Source organism: Solanum lycopersicum, chromosome 6 (assembly GCF_036512215.1).
Source record: "Solanum lycopersicum chromosome 6, SLM_r2.1".
Lineage (NCBI taxonomy): Eukaryota > Viridiplantae > Streptophyta > Magnoliopsida > Solanales > Solanaceae > Solanum > Solanum lycopersicum.
In genome coordinates this window covers 2030083-2046331 of record NC_090805.1, presented here as the reverse complement: position 1 = coordinate 2046331, position 16249 = coordinate 2030083, and the positions used below count along the sequence as shown (strand labels likewise).

Sequence of the window (16249 nt, the reverse complement as noted above, 5' to 3'; positions counted from 1 at the left end):
GTATCGAGTCGAGCCCCAATAATGGAACTAATCTTAGTCAGACCTCAATCAAAACCTCAGAGGTCTCGAGTCAAGCCCCAAGAATGGAACAAATCTTAGTCAGACTCAGAGGTATCGAGTCGAGCCCCAATAATGGAACTAATCTTAGTCAGAGGTCTCGAGTCAAGCCCCAAGAATGGAACAAATCTTAGTCAGACTCAGAGGTATCGAGTCGAGCCCCAATAATGGAACTAATCTTAGTCAGAGGTCTCGAGTCAAGCCCCAAGAATGGAACAAATCTTAGTCACACTCAGAGGTATCGAGTCGAGCCCCAATAATGGAACTAATCTTAGTCAGAGGTCTCGAGTCAAGCCCCAAGAATGGAACAAATCTTAGTCACACTCAGAGGTATCGAGTCGAGCCCCAATAATGAAACTAATCTTAGTTAGACTCGAATGCAGGGATATTGGGTGAACAACCAAACAGAAGAAAAAAAACATAGTTGAACCATTTGTAAAGGAAGGAAATATGTCTTCATTTTCAAGAACACAGGTTCTTCACCAACACATTCACACATTTTCCTCCTCCCTGAAAAGGGAACTTCTTAACGTCGAAAACAGCGAAATCTAATACCAAATGTATACATAAAAGAACACAGAAAGAGAAACAGCAGAATTCTAGGAAAGATGTTATTAAGCTCAATTTTGAGCTTAACACAGAATGTTGTTAGCTCAATGTAAGTTTTGCAAAGTTAACTCGTCTCGTTCCTTCCCTCTTCATGCTTTCATAGGACATATTTCGTTCACTCGTCAGATGATTTATTAGTTGATTCACCGCTCATCTCCAAGAAGCACTGACAAATGTCTGTCATGACCTTCATCACGGAAAAATTAGGATCGAGCTCTTTGTACTCTTTCTGACATTTATCGTCCATTAACTTCACCACTGCATCAAGAGTAGGCATCTGGAAATCTGATCTTCCAAGGACCGAGCCATAGGTCAAGATCATTTTCACCTCTCCAGATTGTGAGGAAGCCATCTCCAGGGCGGAAGAAGACTTAACTGTACTTGTTTCAGGCTTGCCATTAGCTACAACTGGACTGGGTGGATTTCCATCATTTGTATCTGCTTCAACTACAGTGGCTGATGCGTTACTATCACCATGTCTACCTTCTGAACCACTTGCAACTGAAGACTTCCCTTTACTTGATGAACCTGCAAATGCAGATCACATGCTCTCAGAAAAGCAAAAGACGCGCCCATGTAGGCCTTGTATCGAAGTTAAAACACCAACAAAAAGTATTACTACTAGTGATCAAGCATACGATGTTCATAATGTCCTTGGGGGCACATCTAGGGGAGACCAAAAACACATGAAAACATGACCCGCCCAAGTTTGTTAGCTCAACCCATTTAAAAACTAGATTGATATGCAGGTCAAATTGACACATGACTCACGAGGAACCTTGTCAAAATATTTTCAAGAATTTTTTATTTTTTTTATGTTATATATAACCATAGTAAAGAAGGAAATAGTTTTTCCCTGCTTAGAGAATATTATAAAAGAGCAAAGAAATTAAAATTAATTAAACTGTGACCCGTCAAAAGATTAGCATGGCCAGTGCGCAAGGATACAACAAATGCCCAGTGTAATCCCACAAATGGGGTATGGGGAGGGTAAGCTACTAAGATGTATCCTTGCGCAAGGATAACATGCACAAAAACATACCGCCTTCATAATCAAAAATAGCGACTTTCCACGTTTCTTTAGCATTGCTGAATACTTTCTGTAAAGTTGGCGACAAGGACACATGGAAATAGACAACCCAACCAATTCTTGAAGTTGGATAGGCAAATAAAAAATTTGAAATTCAGTGGAAGAATTGGGGAATTTTGGAAGCACTCAAGGCTTAGGAGTGATCCTGAAATACTGCTCTGTTAAAGTCAATTTTGACTTTAAGGACATCATATAGTATGAAGCTGGTGCCTGAAAACAAAATTTGCAGAGCAAAGCAATCTTGTTCTAGAATTTGCCAACCGCAAGAGCACACATAAAACTAAAAGAGTCCCTCCTTCCAACGCTTATTTTACCAACACAAGATTGAATATAAGAATGAAAATGAGATAAGAGTCTACCTGGGCGGATGATGGCAACAGGAACTTCAAGACTTGGCAGGTCATCAGTGATTGGCTCATCCTTAGGTTTGATAAGAGTGTGATTAGCAATGGCATTCTTCGTAGGTGACACTGGGATGCCAGAACCAGAAGTAGATCCAGCTCTCCTGGGAACTGGAAGGCTCTTGTCCACGTCAGAAGGCTGAGATGAAGGCAGCTCTTCCTGTGGTACTAATGAATCGGCAAACATGGGCTGCTTTCCTTTGTTTCTATCAAGTGATGGGTGTGATCCAGGTTGTGATTCATTGCCCATGGACTGAGGGGAATCAAAATCACCAGGTGACTGGTTTTGCAATTGAGATTCAAGAGACTCATTTGGTTGACTTGATTGACTTTTGAAGCGCTGCCTTTTCAGAGGTGGTTCAGGCTCATCTTGCACCAGAGCCTCTTGCTGAACGAAACCGGAAAATGCAAGGAAGTAAAGGTGAGTGAGTAAAGAGACTTAAGTAAAATGTCATATCAGGAAATACAGTCAAGAAAAAATTAGCCCAATACTTCGGTATCCTCAGTTGACTTTTTAATTTCTGCATCCTGAAAGCAAAGAAAGCATGTCAGCAAATTAGCTCAAATGAAAGATAAAGCAGAAAACGGAAAACAAAGTACTCCCTCTGTTCCATTTGATGTCACACTCTTTCCTCTTTAGTGTGTTCCAAAAAGAATTGACATATTTCTATATTTGGCAACAGTTTTAACTACAACTTCTCATTTTTAACCTTGATCGCATGATTTTATAGCCACAGAAATGTCATGCCATGTTTAAGACGGCATATTCCAAAAGTCCTCCTTCCTTTCTTAAACTCCATGCCTAATGAAACACCCCACAAAAATGAAACGGAGGGAGCACTCACTAAAAGGGAAGAGAAACAGAAGGTTAGGAAATGAAGGAAGCGAGCACCTTTGCTTCATCATCATCAAATATTGCATCGGCAAGGACCCTATAGTTCTCAGCTTCTATAAGGTCCCAGTTTTTGTTATACAATCTTAAAAGATTCTTCAACACTGGCTTCACCTTCTCTCCAGAAATACCAAGAGCTTTCATAGAACGAAAAGCACGATCGACCCTAGGATTTGGAGGCATTGCTAATCCAAACTGATTTAAGATAGCAGCTTTCAAATAAGTCAAGGATCCTGCATTGACATCATCTGCTTGAGAAGGGCACAGGAATACAAAATGCAAGATAGCTAACAAAATTACACAGCCGTAACACCAAAGATACATGAATGAGGCCATGAATACCCAAATATAATAGCTAATCCAAACATTCACACCATGATTGTGATAAAAAATCAAATTACTTCCAAGGTAAGTCAGTAAAAAAGTCACATAAAGCTGATGGGGATGTTTCCTCCATCAGCTGGCTTTTGAAAATTCAACACTAGGACCGAGTATTTAAAGCCTGAATTAGTCCTAGACATCTACAGCTTTATGTCACTCCTGTAGAAAGTATAGTATCAAACATGAAAGGAAGTCCTTCAAGAGAGAAAATGAACAACATGTATAAATTTATAAGCAAAACTTCAAAAATGGTACGTACAACTTTAAAGGAACTTATCATCCAGTGCACTAGTAATATGGGTGACAAATCTTCAACAATAACAAGAACAACAGCTATGCCTCAATCTCAAGCAAGTTGGGGTCGGTTAATCAATCCTCATGGACCATGTTGCTCCATTTAAGCTCATCCCAAACCAACTTATACAAAATAAGAAGGAAAAAAGTACTAAGAACTTACAAGAAGTTCCTACTGGCATATAAAGATGGCTGAAGATTCCAAGTTAATGAAATAATACTGCAAGCTTCTCTTACCTTCTAAAAAAGGGGTTAGGAGCACAAGCAGACAAAAAAAAAATTCTAAACAAATCTATTATCTAATTTCATTCTCTTCTAACAATGCTGAACCTAGTCTAAACTTTATTCATCCAACAAGGAGTATATACACGTCAAAGGACAGGCACTTTTAAAGAAGGTTTAGGTTGTAATCCAGTTACGGACAAATATCCTGCTAGATATCTTTGCTCCTCCATTAGCTAAAAGTTAATTCTGGATTGTCAACTAACTTGAAATGCAAACAAGATGTTTACGCATAGACACACATGTTCCAATATCATTTAAATACTCGAGTGCTCATATAGCTGTCATGCGGCACTTAAGTTACATGTAATTGCTATTGCATTTACGATGAAAAAACATGTCTGTCTAGGGCAGTAAGATCCCCAGAGTTTAGCCAAGCGAGATATGACACCAGGGCGATGCTACTGGAGAGCTTTATTTTGCATGTAAAACCTACGCATGCTTGATAATAGCATTCATTCAGCCAAATGGTTCTTTTCTAAAACAGGAGCTATTTCCCAGTAAGTCCCACCAAGGATTTAGGCAGCCTAATTAGGGATAGAAGATGAAAACATAGGATAGTGACTAATAAGTAGATTTGACTGTGGACAATAAGTATGCATGTCAAAGGACTCTTAGCCTTAAGAAGAGTAAAGAGTTACAACCTAGGCAAACGCAAATTCGCAATTCATTGTAAAAGAGAGATGCAAAGTTTGTGATGAAACTACCAACTAACACCACCATATTATCGCTAAATTATTGTTAAGCATAAACAATACGAACATGCTCTGAATCTAAACATATTACCAACATGGAAGGACATAAGAAAAACATAAAGATTTTTACGAGCATCTCTCATAACTAAAACTAAAATTTCATCCACACACAGCAGAAAGCAATTTCAAGGAATTTAACTTTTAAGATGAACAATCAAATTGATATAACTGAAAATACTGCACTACATTAAAGAAGAATAACCTAGACAGCAAGTGATCCAAGAGCTAGCGTAAGAACCTCGATTGCACAGATTCCCGCAGAATCGGGGTGAATTCCTTTAATCTGCGTAATTCTTGGCAAGCAAGGTTACCTTTACCTCTCTTGACGGGAGGCAGCAGGTAACCTGTGGGATTAGCCGTGGTGCACTCAAGTTGGCTCCAACATCACCTTTGTTTAACAAAAAAAGGTTCTATTGAGGGAAACAAAAACATGGTAAATTATGCACAACAATACTCTTATAGCTCCACAGCAAATAGACACACAATGCAGCCACAAAATCACTCGACACTCCTGGGAAAATAAAATCCAAATTCCAAAGCTATTCTTATAATTGTTAAACATGGCAAATTCACCCAAACTGTAAAACTGTAGGAGAATTGAAGAATAGCAAGTCAGCGAAATTCATTTCTATCTAAATAAATGATAAAAGTACTACCAAAGGAGAATAAAACATGGAAATTCATGTACAAGAGTACTACTAAAGCACCACAACAGATACCCATGTAGTCATAAAAACATTCACTTTCTTCCGGAATAGTTTCTCACTACATTTGAAAATCAGTACATTTTTAAATTCCAAAACCAACTTGACGTTGTATGTCAAATTTGGAAAACAATTAATAATCCGTTTTCCAATTCACTTTTCACTTTTGAAGTAGTATTTAACTACATCTAAGCATGAAAATTCTTCCAAACATTCTTAGCAAAAAGTATAGCCAAAAACAACTCCATAAACTCCAAATAAAGTGAAAAATATTAGGAATCTACGGCGAAACGCCAATTAAAATTCAAAGCAACTCTCATAGTTGCTACACCAGTAAAATTCACCCAAAACTGCAAGCTAATAAAATTCTACCTAACAGCAATCCAAAGGCAACCAATCCTAAAGAAAACAAATATCCACAATCCAAAAACAAGAAATAAACATGTTCGAAATGAAAATCGACATCACACGATATAAAAAACTTCATTTAATTTTTACACTTGCTAATTAAAGAAAAATAAAACCACACACTCAAACAGAGTGGTGACAATACAGTCTACCACACACACACACACACTCAAATGAAACTTTTCTCAGTTACAAAATTAAACAAAACAATGAGTACAATCGCCAATCTTAAAAGCTCATTTGTTCAACTACCTAAATTTTCACCTCAATCCTCTCCCATTTCCCATAGCCCATTTCGAAAAAAAAAAAACAATACTTAGCAGTGAGATACGTAATCACAAGATAAGAAAACGTAAACAGAACATCTTTCAACAAAACATTAATTTTTAAAAAAAAATTGGGGCAAATGAGATGTAAAATTACAAGACGAGTAATTGAACCCTCACTAACAACATAAACGTTCAGATATACAGTCAACCAACTGCGCTACTAAGATTTTCCACACAAACCAAAAATTTACATATAAACTTAAAATTTTCGATGCTGATTCTGAATAATGTATCTAAAACTAGAGAATGAGTAGTTCGTTACCATGTAAAATGAGCTTCGATTCCAAAAACAGCAATGGCGGAGAGAGAAGTTAGATTTGCAGAGAGAAAGTGAAAGGCAGGGCGGAGAATTTCATTATATAGAAAAGGAGAAAGAGAACACGAGACAAATATTTCTTCTTGAGAGTTTGACGCGTGGACTAGGGTCTATAGAGAGCGTAGAGTATTCTCGAGAGTATAATTAGGTTCTAGAAAGTGTAGAGTATTCTCGAGAGTATAATTAGAGTCTAGAAAGTGTAGAATATTCTCGAGATCATAGATTATAAGTAAGTTTTTTTTTTGTTTTAATTTTGTGTGAAGTTTCACGTTAGATATATGTTTTTTGCTATTAAATATACTGAAATACAGAGAGGAAGACGAAGGGATATGTATGAAATTTATCTATATATCTCATGAATATATGTTTATCACACTTAATATATGTATGTTTATGTATTTCGTGTGATAGTGACGAACTCGAAATTTCTATTGAAGGGTTAAAATATAAAGAATCGAATACAGGAAAATTACGAGATAAAAAAAATGGAGCGAGATGGAGAACGAAGATGTTAATAATAACCTACTAAATTTAACTTGCCTTCTCATGTCACATTTAAATATGTATGTCTATGTATTTCGTGTGATAATAATGAACCCAAAATCTCCGTTGAGGGAGTTGAGAATATAAGAATCAAACACGGGAAAATCGTGAGATAAAAAAGATGGAGCGAGATGGAGAACGAAGATGTTAATCTTAACATGCTAAATTTAACTTGTCTTCTCATGTTGCGTTTAAGTTCTGCTTCATCAAGCTTTCTTAAAATTTTTGATATTTTATCTTATAATTTGTCGTGTTTTACTTTATTTTTAAAAGATTGAAAAAATTTAAATAGTGTTGATTCAATTTTATGTTACTTTAAAAATCGTCAAGATAATTTAAAAATGTGTAAAAGTGACATTACTGATACTATAATGTATATTCAAAAGATAATCAAAATGAATGTCGATTTTATAATTTGTTTAATTTAATTTATTAGGTTAGTCATTTATTAAGATAAACAAATGATAAATATATTAAATAAGTTTAGCTTAGTTTTAAAATTGAAAAAAAGTTGGAAGAAGAAAATACTATGAGATTAAAAAAATAAATTTTGATTAAAAAGATAGAAATTGATGACTTATAAATTACTTCATTCCATTAAATTTTATTTACCTTATTATATATGTTCATGTTTTTTCTTTCGAATTCAATTTTAAGTTTAATTATAATTCATTAATTTTTAAAAAAGTATTTTTCGAGTTAAATTATGAAAAGAAAATTATGTAGAAACAAAAAGAGCAATTGAAATAAGAATAATGAAAAATATGCCTATTCTCGAGAGCATAGATTAAGTAAATTTTATTATTTTCTTTGTTTTAATTTATGTGAAATTTTAATAATGTCAACTAATAATTTCATGTTAGATATATGTTTTTTGCTATTAGATATCCTGAAATAGAGAGAAAGACGGGTGAGGATAAAAAGGAGGCGAGCGAAATTTGTCTATAAGTATCATGAATATATATGAATCACACTGATATATGTATTTATATGTAATTCGTGTGATTCACATGTATTTGGCTAATGAACAGCGGGAAAAACATCATTCTTTTTGATCGAAGAAGTACATTTGATATAATAAGTCCCTTGTATTAGAATTGAGAAATTTTACTGCTCGAATCTTTAGTATTCTCTTATTTATTATTTGTGTATACTATTTAGGCAGAATGTTTCACCCATTCTTACTAAGAAATCGAAAAAACATAAATATAAAAATAAGAGAAAGGGTGGAAAGTGAGGGAAAAAAAGATGTAGAAATATTCCGAAATGAAGGGGACTAAACAGGAACAAGAGTGATCCAGTGTAAAAAACCAAACACATGAAAATCACAAGATAAAAAAACAGAGCGAGACAGAGAACGAAGATATTAATTTTTACCTACTAAGGGCCCGTTTGGATGGGCTTAATAAAAGCAGCTTTAAAAAAGTACTTTTGAAAGTGCTGAAACTTATTTTTAAAATAAGCAGTTATGCGTTTGGATAAAAGTGCTGAAGTTGTTATGCCAAACGTGAAAAGGTAAAAATAGAAGAAAGAGATGTTAGGATTATATGGGTAATTTGGAGATTGTATAAAAATACTAAGGGAAAAAACATAAAAATATGGTCAACTTAAAACAGCTTATAAGCTAAAAAAAAAAAAGCACCCCTACCCCAGCTTTTAACTTTTGGCTTAAAATAAGTTTTTTTTAACTTAAAATAAACTATTTTGAGTATTGTTAAATAAGTTAAAAACCAGCTTTTAAGTCAGTTTGACCAACTTTTAAGCTGAGCCAAACAGGCTCTAAATTTAACCTCTCTTATCATGTCACGTTTAAGTTCTTCCTGCTTTTACTTACTTCATCGAGCCTTCTTTAGATTTTATTAATACTAATATTATAATATGCATATTTAGAAGATAAATAAATGAATCATCAATTCTATAATTCATTTAATTTAATTTATTAGATTAGTTACTTATTTTTTCTATAAAAAAAAGTTTAGCTTAATTTTCATCTACCATATAGGATAAAATTGAAAAGGAAAGGTAGAAAATACTAAGAAATAAAGAAAGAAAGTTTGATTAAATAGATATTGTTAAAAGAAATTGGTGACTTTTAAATTTCTTCATTCCATTAAATTTTATTTACCTTCTTTTAAATTAATATTTTTTCCAAACTCAATTTCAAATTTAATTATAATTCATTAATTTTTTAAAAGAGTTTCTTCAAGTTGAATCATTATAAGAAAGTTAATGTAGAAACAAAAAGAGTGATAGAAACAAGAAGAATAAAAAAAGGGAAACTTACATAAATATATCATATTAAGAAAATATTTATTTTTATAACAATAATATTTTTTTCACTTTATCACTTTAAATGTATTTATGATACATTTATAATATATATTACAAAGAACAATTTATTATTCACATATAATACAAGTATTATTGATGATTAATACATTTATTATATGTTTTAATATAAATATAATACAATGTGTCAATTTCTTACAAAATAAGCATAATATATTTTTAAAATCAGTTACAATACATATTTATTGCATACATAATTCACTTTTAATAAATATTGCAGATTTAATGTAATATTGCTATAAATGGTGATAAATAAAAAGTATCGCTAAAATCAGTAACTATTTATTAAAATGTATCTTTCCAAGTAATTTTTCCAATAAAAAAATATGCCTAATAAAGTTAAACAAAAATAAATTGAAAAATACAATAAAATAGCAAAAAATAATGAAAATAAAATAAATAAATAAATAAATAAATAAATAAATAAATAAAGTTTCACACTGCGTCCTAAAATAATAAGACGTTTTTATTGGGTTGGAAATTCACGATTATGAGCTCAAATTTGAGCCCGAAAAATATTAGGTATTTTGCACAAATTTAAAATAATCAAGAAATAATTCGTCAGTTTTTTTCAAATTTACCCTTAATGATAATGTAGTTCAATTGAAAAGTTAATTAGACTTTTGATATTCTTGATAGGGGTATATTAGTCTAATTACACCTTGTATTAAATTTTCCATGAGGAGTGTGCATGAACTTAACATGACAAACAATTATGGACGGAGGGAGTAATGTCAAAGACGTTCATTATAATGTATATATATCATAAAATTAATATTTGACCTTGTATGTAAAATGTGTTTTTTTTCATAAAGCATGTTCAGCTGAAACCTGAGCTCCACGTAGCTCATCTTTTGATACTAAATACATGAGAGAGTGAAGAATAAGATGCACGGGGTGAGAGGAGACGAACAAGATGTGTTATGCATCTTAGATACATTATCTACTTGGATACAATGTATCTAAAAAAATTACACATAATTTTGACTCTACATATCCCGAGATACATATATTTGGATGTATCTGGACGCACTAAATTTAGTAAGATTCATAATATTGCAAACTAGAGTGTTTTTGAGTAATTAATCTAAAATTAGTGGAATTCTACAAGTTTACCAACTTTTTTACTTTCCTTTAATTTATGTGATATAGTTTAAAGAGTTTACGAAATAAATATTTTTAAAATTTGTGATATAGATAAATTATAGGTATTTATGTAGCTATCAAATTACTTCCTCTATTTCATTTTAAGTGCATTTGTAAGCAATACACGTCTATTAAGAAAAACATTTTTACGTTGTTATTTCACAAATCAGTGCATAAATGACATTATTTCTTCTATTTATTATTTCTCTCGAGAGTTATTAGCTTTGAAACTACAAACTTAACCAACATAGGAAAACTAGATGATTAATTCATATTTATTGACCTATTTAATTAATCAAAATAAGTTAATTTATGTTCAATTATTAAAAACTTGAATTCAAGAAAATACTAAATAAGAGTACTAAATTTACATATTTCTAAGGGACGTAAAATTTAAAATGGTAAAATATAAATAGGAACGCAGGTAGTATAATTTTCCATGATTGTTGTTTCATGAAATCTTGAATATAACTTCATAAGTAATGCAACTCATCACCTAAAAATATAAATTTATTAAAGAAAAAGACAAATATGAAGAGAAAAAAAAAACGTCAAACATCTACCTCAAACTTTGAACAATTTAATTATTTTAAACAACTAAAAAGTTTAAAAAAAATCACTTAATATGAAATATATGGAGTATTTCATAAACGATAAAATAGGCATTTAAAGATAATAACTTTTGAAAACCGACAAAAAAGGAAATGTGAATTTTATAAATTGAGATAGAAAAAAATTTTAAATCGTGGAGATAGAAAATTTATTTTCGAAGAACCTCTTACTCAATACAACAAATTTAAAGTATAAAAAAAGTAAAAATAGAATATTTTATTTGACAATTAATTCAAAAAATAGTCTCTTAAGTATCACTTGACCATTTTTATCTTGTTAAATTATATTTAAAAAATGTAAAAACAGAACATATATAATGGAACTCACATTTGCTAAGGTTTGATTTTGTCATTTTGGGACTCTTTTTAACATTCAATTTGTTACTTTTTTTTTTGCATTTAATATAATATTTATATTGCATTTCTGAATTTTTGGTTGAAAAATTCTTATCGTCTATACTTTATTAGTATTTGTTATGCACTATTTTGATTAAATTTAATAATCAAAGTTTGATAAATATTTGTCAAAAATCAAATGTGTTTATTCCTCACAAACTCAATAAATCAAAGAAAATGAATCATTTTTTTTCAATTTTTCGGCATTAGATCCACATTTTAACCTATTTTTATTTTATATGGTTCATATTGACTCGATATAATTCTTAAAAAACTTTTGTTAGAATTTTTTATTTATTAAACTATCTTATTAGTGATACATTAAAATTATAAATTTGCTATTACTATGTTATGTAATTATTTATTGTTAAATTTGATATGAATACATGAGTAAGTTGACTTTTTTGATTTGCTAAAATGGATAAATAAATAAGTAACATGAAACAAAGGGAGTATGAATTTACCATGGACATGAATCCAATATTATTATTTTTTATATTAGTATAGCAACTTCTGTAAAATGTTATATATATAATTTTAAAAACAAACTTATATTCATAAAAATTGCACTTATAATTTATATATTAATTCAGTGCAAAGAGTTAACTTCAGAATAACGATCAGAGTGTTAGTTTGAATATAAAATTTCTTTATGACACAATTAACAATTATTTCATTTTCAACTAGACCTTACTCTAGCTTCTCTACATCAGAAAAATTCTTAAATTTTAAATGAAGAATTTATTCTAGGAAACAATACCACTTATTTTCTTGATTTTCGTTAAGTTAAACTTTCACAAAGAAATGTTTTCTAAATAAAATATTGTCTAAATTTTTTAAACCTATCAAATTCGTATATTTGTATCAAACTTGAGAAAATAAGAAAATATATTTGTATCAAACTTGAGAAAATAAGAAAACATATATCGAATATAGTGATAATCTCACGTAACTAAATAGTTCAAATTAGAGAATGCACATCTAAACCACATATTCAATGAATCAAGACAATGAATTGGATAAAGATTATCTTTTTTACAAATTTAAGGAACGTTATTAAGATAATATGATGGTCGATAATTCCCTTCAACTAACAATTTAAGTCAAACACTCACTAAATAAAAAGAAATTAGGAACCAATGACTATGACCTGATTTTTTAACTTGCTATTCTCAGCGTCTTCAATGACTAGCTTTTCGTTTGCTCATCATCTTTCTTCACATATTTCAGCAAATGCACCATTGTAGATAGGTTGAGAAACAATCATGATGATCGTTTTGCCATCTTCATCAACGCTTTCATGAGAAAAACAGTTATCGTAGATGTCCCTTCATATTATATGATTCAATGCCTAAATGATAAAATAGCATATACAAAACCAATTTTCCTATAATATAAATTTCAACGAAATTTCAAAAATGCAACATAAATTTAACAAACGCAAAAAAAAAAAACACACACACAAATTGAATCTTAAAAATTACAAAACCAATATGACAAAATCAATACTTGCATATGTGAGTTCCATTAAATGTTTTCTGTTTTTACAATTTATAATATAATTTAACAATGAAACTTCGATTATACAATACTAAAAGAGATAAAATTGGTATTTTTTGAATTTATTATCAAACATAATACACTATTTTTAGTTTTTAATACTTTGAATTTATTGTCAAACATAAACCACTTATGAATCACTTAAATACATAAATTTACAAAATGATTATACAACATGAAGTATCTAGGAGACATAATAAGAACGAGTTAAGATCTTTAGATGTGTATTTTAATAATTGATGTGTTTGACCGCAAATTAAAATTAAATTAAAGTGTTTATTTAGTATTATGCTTGACAATTAGTTGGACCAAGAGTATTTAACTTTTCTTTTTAGGTATACATATACAAATGTGACTAATTATACAAACTCGAAGTCAGCTCATATAATTAATAAGTTGTTCTTATGGATGTCCGGTCTGATTGTACCATCCGAGTGCTGAAAAATAAGGTGCTACATACAGAACGATTACTTTGTTGAGCATATCATACGTTGTAATTTGTATCCAGTGAATATTATATATCAGTGTTTGTATTCGAGAAATCAAGTTTGTTGACGCGTTTTGCTTCATCGCGTATGTTAATTATATGACTCGAGTGTGGGATCCAGGACGACGATGGTGTATGCATTTTTCCATTTGTCCACTCGAACCTTGAGGACAAGGTTCTTTTTGAGGGCGAGAGCATTGTTGTGAACCAAGCTGGCTCCATTTGTTAAAATGGACTAGAAGTTAGAAGAACGGATATGAAAACTATAATGTTGAAGCTTTGGCTTTCAGTTATATGTTCTCTAGTATCTCATCCTCTTCTGGTTACCTTCTTCTATGTTAATCTATCGGTATTTGTGTTAGAAATCAAGTTTGTTTCAGACTAGCCCTTCTACATGAAGTTACAAGCATCATTCTGCGGAGGCAAAAAACCCGCGATACAGACCTCACAAGTACTGCTAAATCTATTCATATCCAGGCCGTCCTTAAGTTCAACAAAAACTAGTTGGAGTCAGCCATATGAATCCTCTTATCCGCTCCACGTTATTCACAATATAAAAACAAGAAGGTAAAAACTTTACCATCATTCTGCAATCAGGTTTAGCAGAAATTTTCCAACTAGATTTGCTGCATTTCATAAACATTCCGTTCTTAACCTCATCAAACATCAATATCTAGCGTATCAGATTATGACCAGAAAACTCTAGGTATTTAGCAACTCGACATCACAATCCAACATCCCGAAAACTTACTCATGGCAACTCTCCAGTTGCTCAACAACCTATAACCCTAGTCACTACAATCACTAGGTAAGCTTGGCAGTCCAAAATGGTTAAAAACAAATAGAATTTGCTCTAGAAGCCATGCATTCCTGCATATGAGAACATAATGACAGAAAAGACGATTGTCAATATAAGATCAGCTACATGAAACGTTCAACTGGTCCAGGACATTAAACATGTTGGGTGCAAACTTGAACTCTACAAAATTGTTGCTGCACCCATGTCGGATCCTCCAAAAACACACTACTTTTGGAGGATCCAACACACACCGTTGACGTTTCTGAAGAGTGCGAGCAACACAGGGTGCAAACAGCTAAATTCAGACATCTCATAACATCAAAACGCTAACAAAAAACACTTTTTTCATCTACAGACGCTGAAATCCAAAATTCTCACTAAACAAGTTGTGTGCAAAACCATAAATTCAACATCCTGTAGCATCATATAGTTTTTCTTTTGATGACAACGAAACACGCAGCCGCAACCCTTTGGTTGTGCACGAAACATAATGACAGAAAAGGCAATTGCCAATATAAGATCTGCTACATGAAACATTCAATCAGTCCAGGACATTAAACATGTTGGGTGCAAACTTGGACTCTACAAAATTGTTGCTGCACCCATGTCGGATCCTCCAAAAACACACTTACTTTTGGAGGATCCAACACACACCGTTGACGTTTCTGAAGAGTGCGAGCAACACAGGGTGCAAACAGCTAAATTCAGACATCTGATAACATCAAAACGCTAACAAAGAACACTTTTTTCATCTACAGAAGATGAAATCCAAAATTCTCACTAAACAAGTTGTGTGAATTCGAACATCCTGTAGCATCATATAATTGCTAACTCCATCAAAACACTAAAAAGAGTACTTTTTTCCATCTACAGCAGCTGAAAAGGAAAGTTCTCACTCAAGGATAGCTGCAAATTTGGGTATTCCTGTTTATGATAACATAGTAATAGAGAAAGCAATTCCCAAAAATTCGATCCGACCCAAAAGATTGAATCGAGCACATTATACGGATTGGGTTTCAAAACCCTAAATTAGAAAATTCCATAGCATAGTCTTATTGCAAGGTTTCTAAAACAGTAAAAAAAGTAATCAATATCCCTGAATTCTCTTACCTAAAGACAGAAAAAAAAAACGAAATCAAAATCCTCACTTTGCTCCTGCAGGAGGAGGTGCTCCCAACAAGCTAGCTTGTTGCATCTCGAGCTCAGTGAGCTGCGCATCGCGATCCATCTCGATAATTAACGGAACAACGAGTATCAGAAAGGTAGTTCCGGCGATCCAGGCGGCTTTTCCGGTACTCTTGAAAAGTTTCTTGGCTACAAATGCGACATCGGAAGCGGCTCGCTTCCCTTGGTACACAATCGGTGATTCAGATATGGATGATGAAAACCTAGAAAGGATACCATCTCCGGCTCCGGCGCCAGCACCGGGACGATCCGGTAGTGAAACTCCGCCTTTTTTGGAAGACATAGCAAATGAGGAAGAAATGGGTAAGGAAGGATTTAGCGGTCCTAGAGATATGCCTTATCAATGGATCTATTATTCTTTTCTTTCTTAGTTTTTACGATTCGAAATTAATTGAGAGTATATTTGAATTGACTTTACGCTTATAAATTATAAGTTGAAATTTTAGGTTTGATTTATTTTTATTATTTAAATTTAAAACAAATGTTTATAAATATTTATTAATTTTACTAAATATTTTAAAATAGTCAATCCAGACGTAGTCTTAAACTTGTAATCCTAACATAAGTTAGTTTTCCTTCTCATATATAATAATTACCACACCATATGGAATTTTTATATATCATGATTTTGATATTATGATATTTGATATATATA

General features: G+C 31.9%; 2 protein-coding genes across 5 annotated transcripts; both read right to left on the bottom strand.

Annotated features, from left to right (window-relative positions):
- Positions 1-489: 489 nt before the first annotated feature.
- Positions 490-6710, bottom strand: LOC101262421 (probable inactive histone-lysine N-methyltransferase SUVR2). Of its 4 annotated transcripts, XM_026031403.2 has the most exons (7): positions 6465-6670; positions 4964-5149; positions 3690-3847; positions 3050-3282; positions 2650-2685; positions 2116-2545; positions 490-1194 (listed from the first exon to the last, which is right to left on the bottom strand). In XM_026031403.2, the coding sequence occupies exons 4-7, from the start codon at positions 3230-3232 to the stop codon at positions 782-784; spliced, it is 1062 nt and encodes a 353-aa protein (XP_025887188.1). In that variant the 5' UTR covers positions 3233-3282; positions 3690-3847; positions 4964-5149; positions 6465-6670; the 3' UTR covers positions 490-781. The 4 variants fall into 4 exon arrangements, with proteins under 4 accessions (XP_025887188.1, XP_004240475.1, XP_010321811.1 ...); XM_004240427.5 differs by lacking the exon at positions 3690-3847; XM_010323509.4 differs by lacking the exon at positions 3690-3847 and having other exon boundaries at positions 5000-5149.
- Positions 6711-15366: 8656 nt separating this feature from the next.
- On the bottom strand, positions 15367-15976 carry LOC101262117 (mitochondrial import receptor subunit TOM9-2). The gene has a single exon (XM_004240426.5). The coding sequence runs from the start codon at positions 15875-15877 to the stop codon at positions 15554-15556; it is 324 nt and encodes a 107-aa protein (XP_004240474.1). The 5' UTR covers positions 15878-15976; the 3' UTR covers positions 15367-15553.
- Positions 15977-16249: the final 273 nt, after the last annotated feature.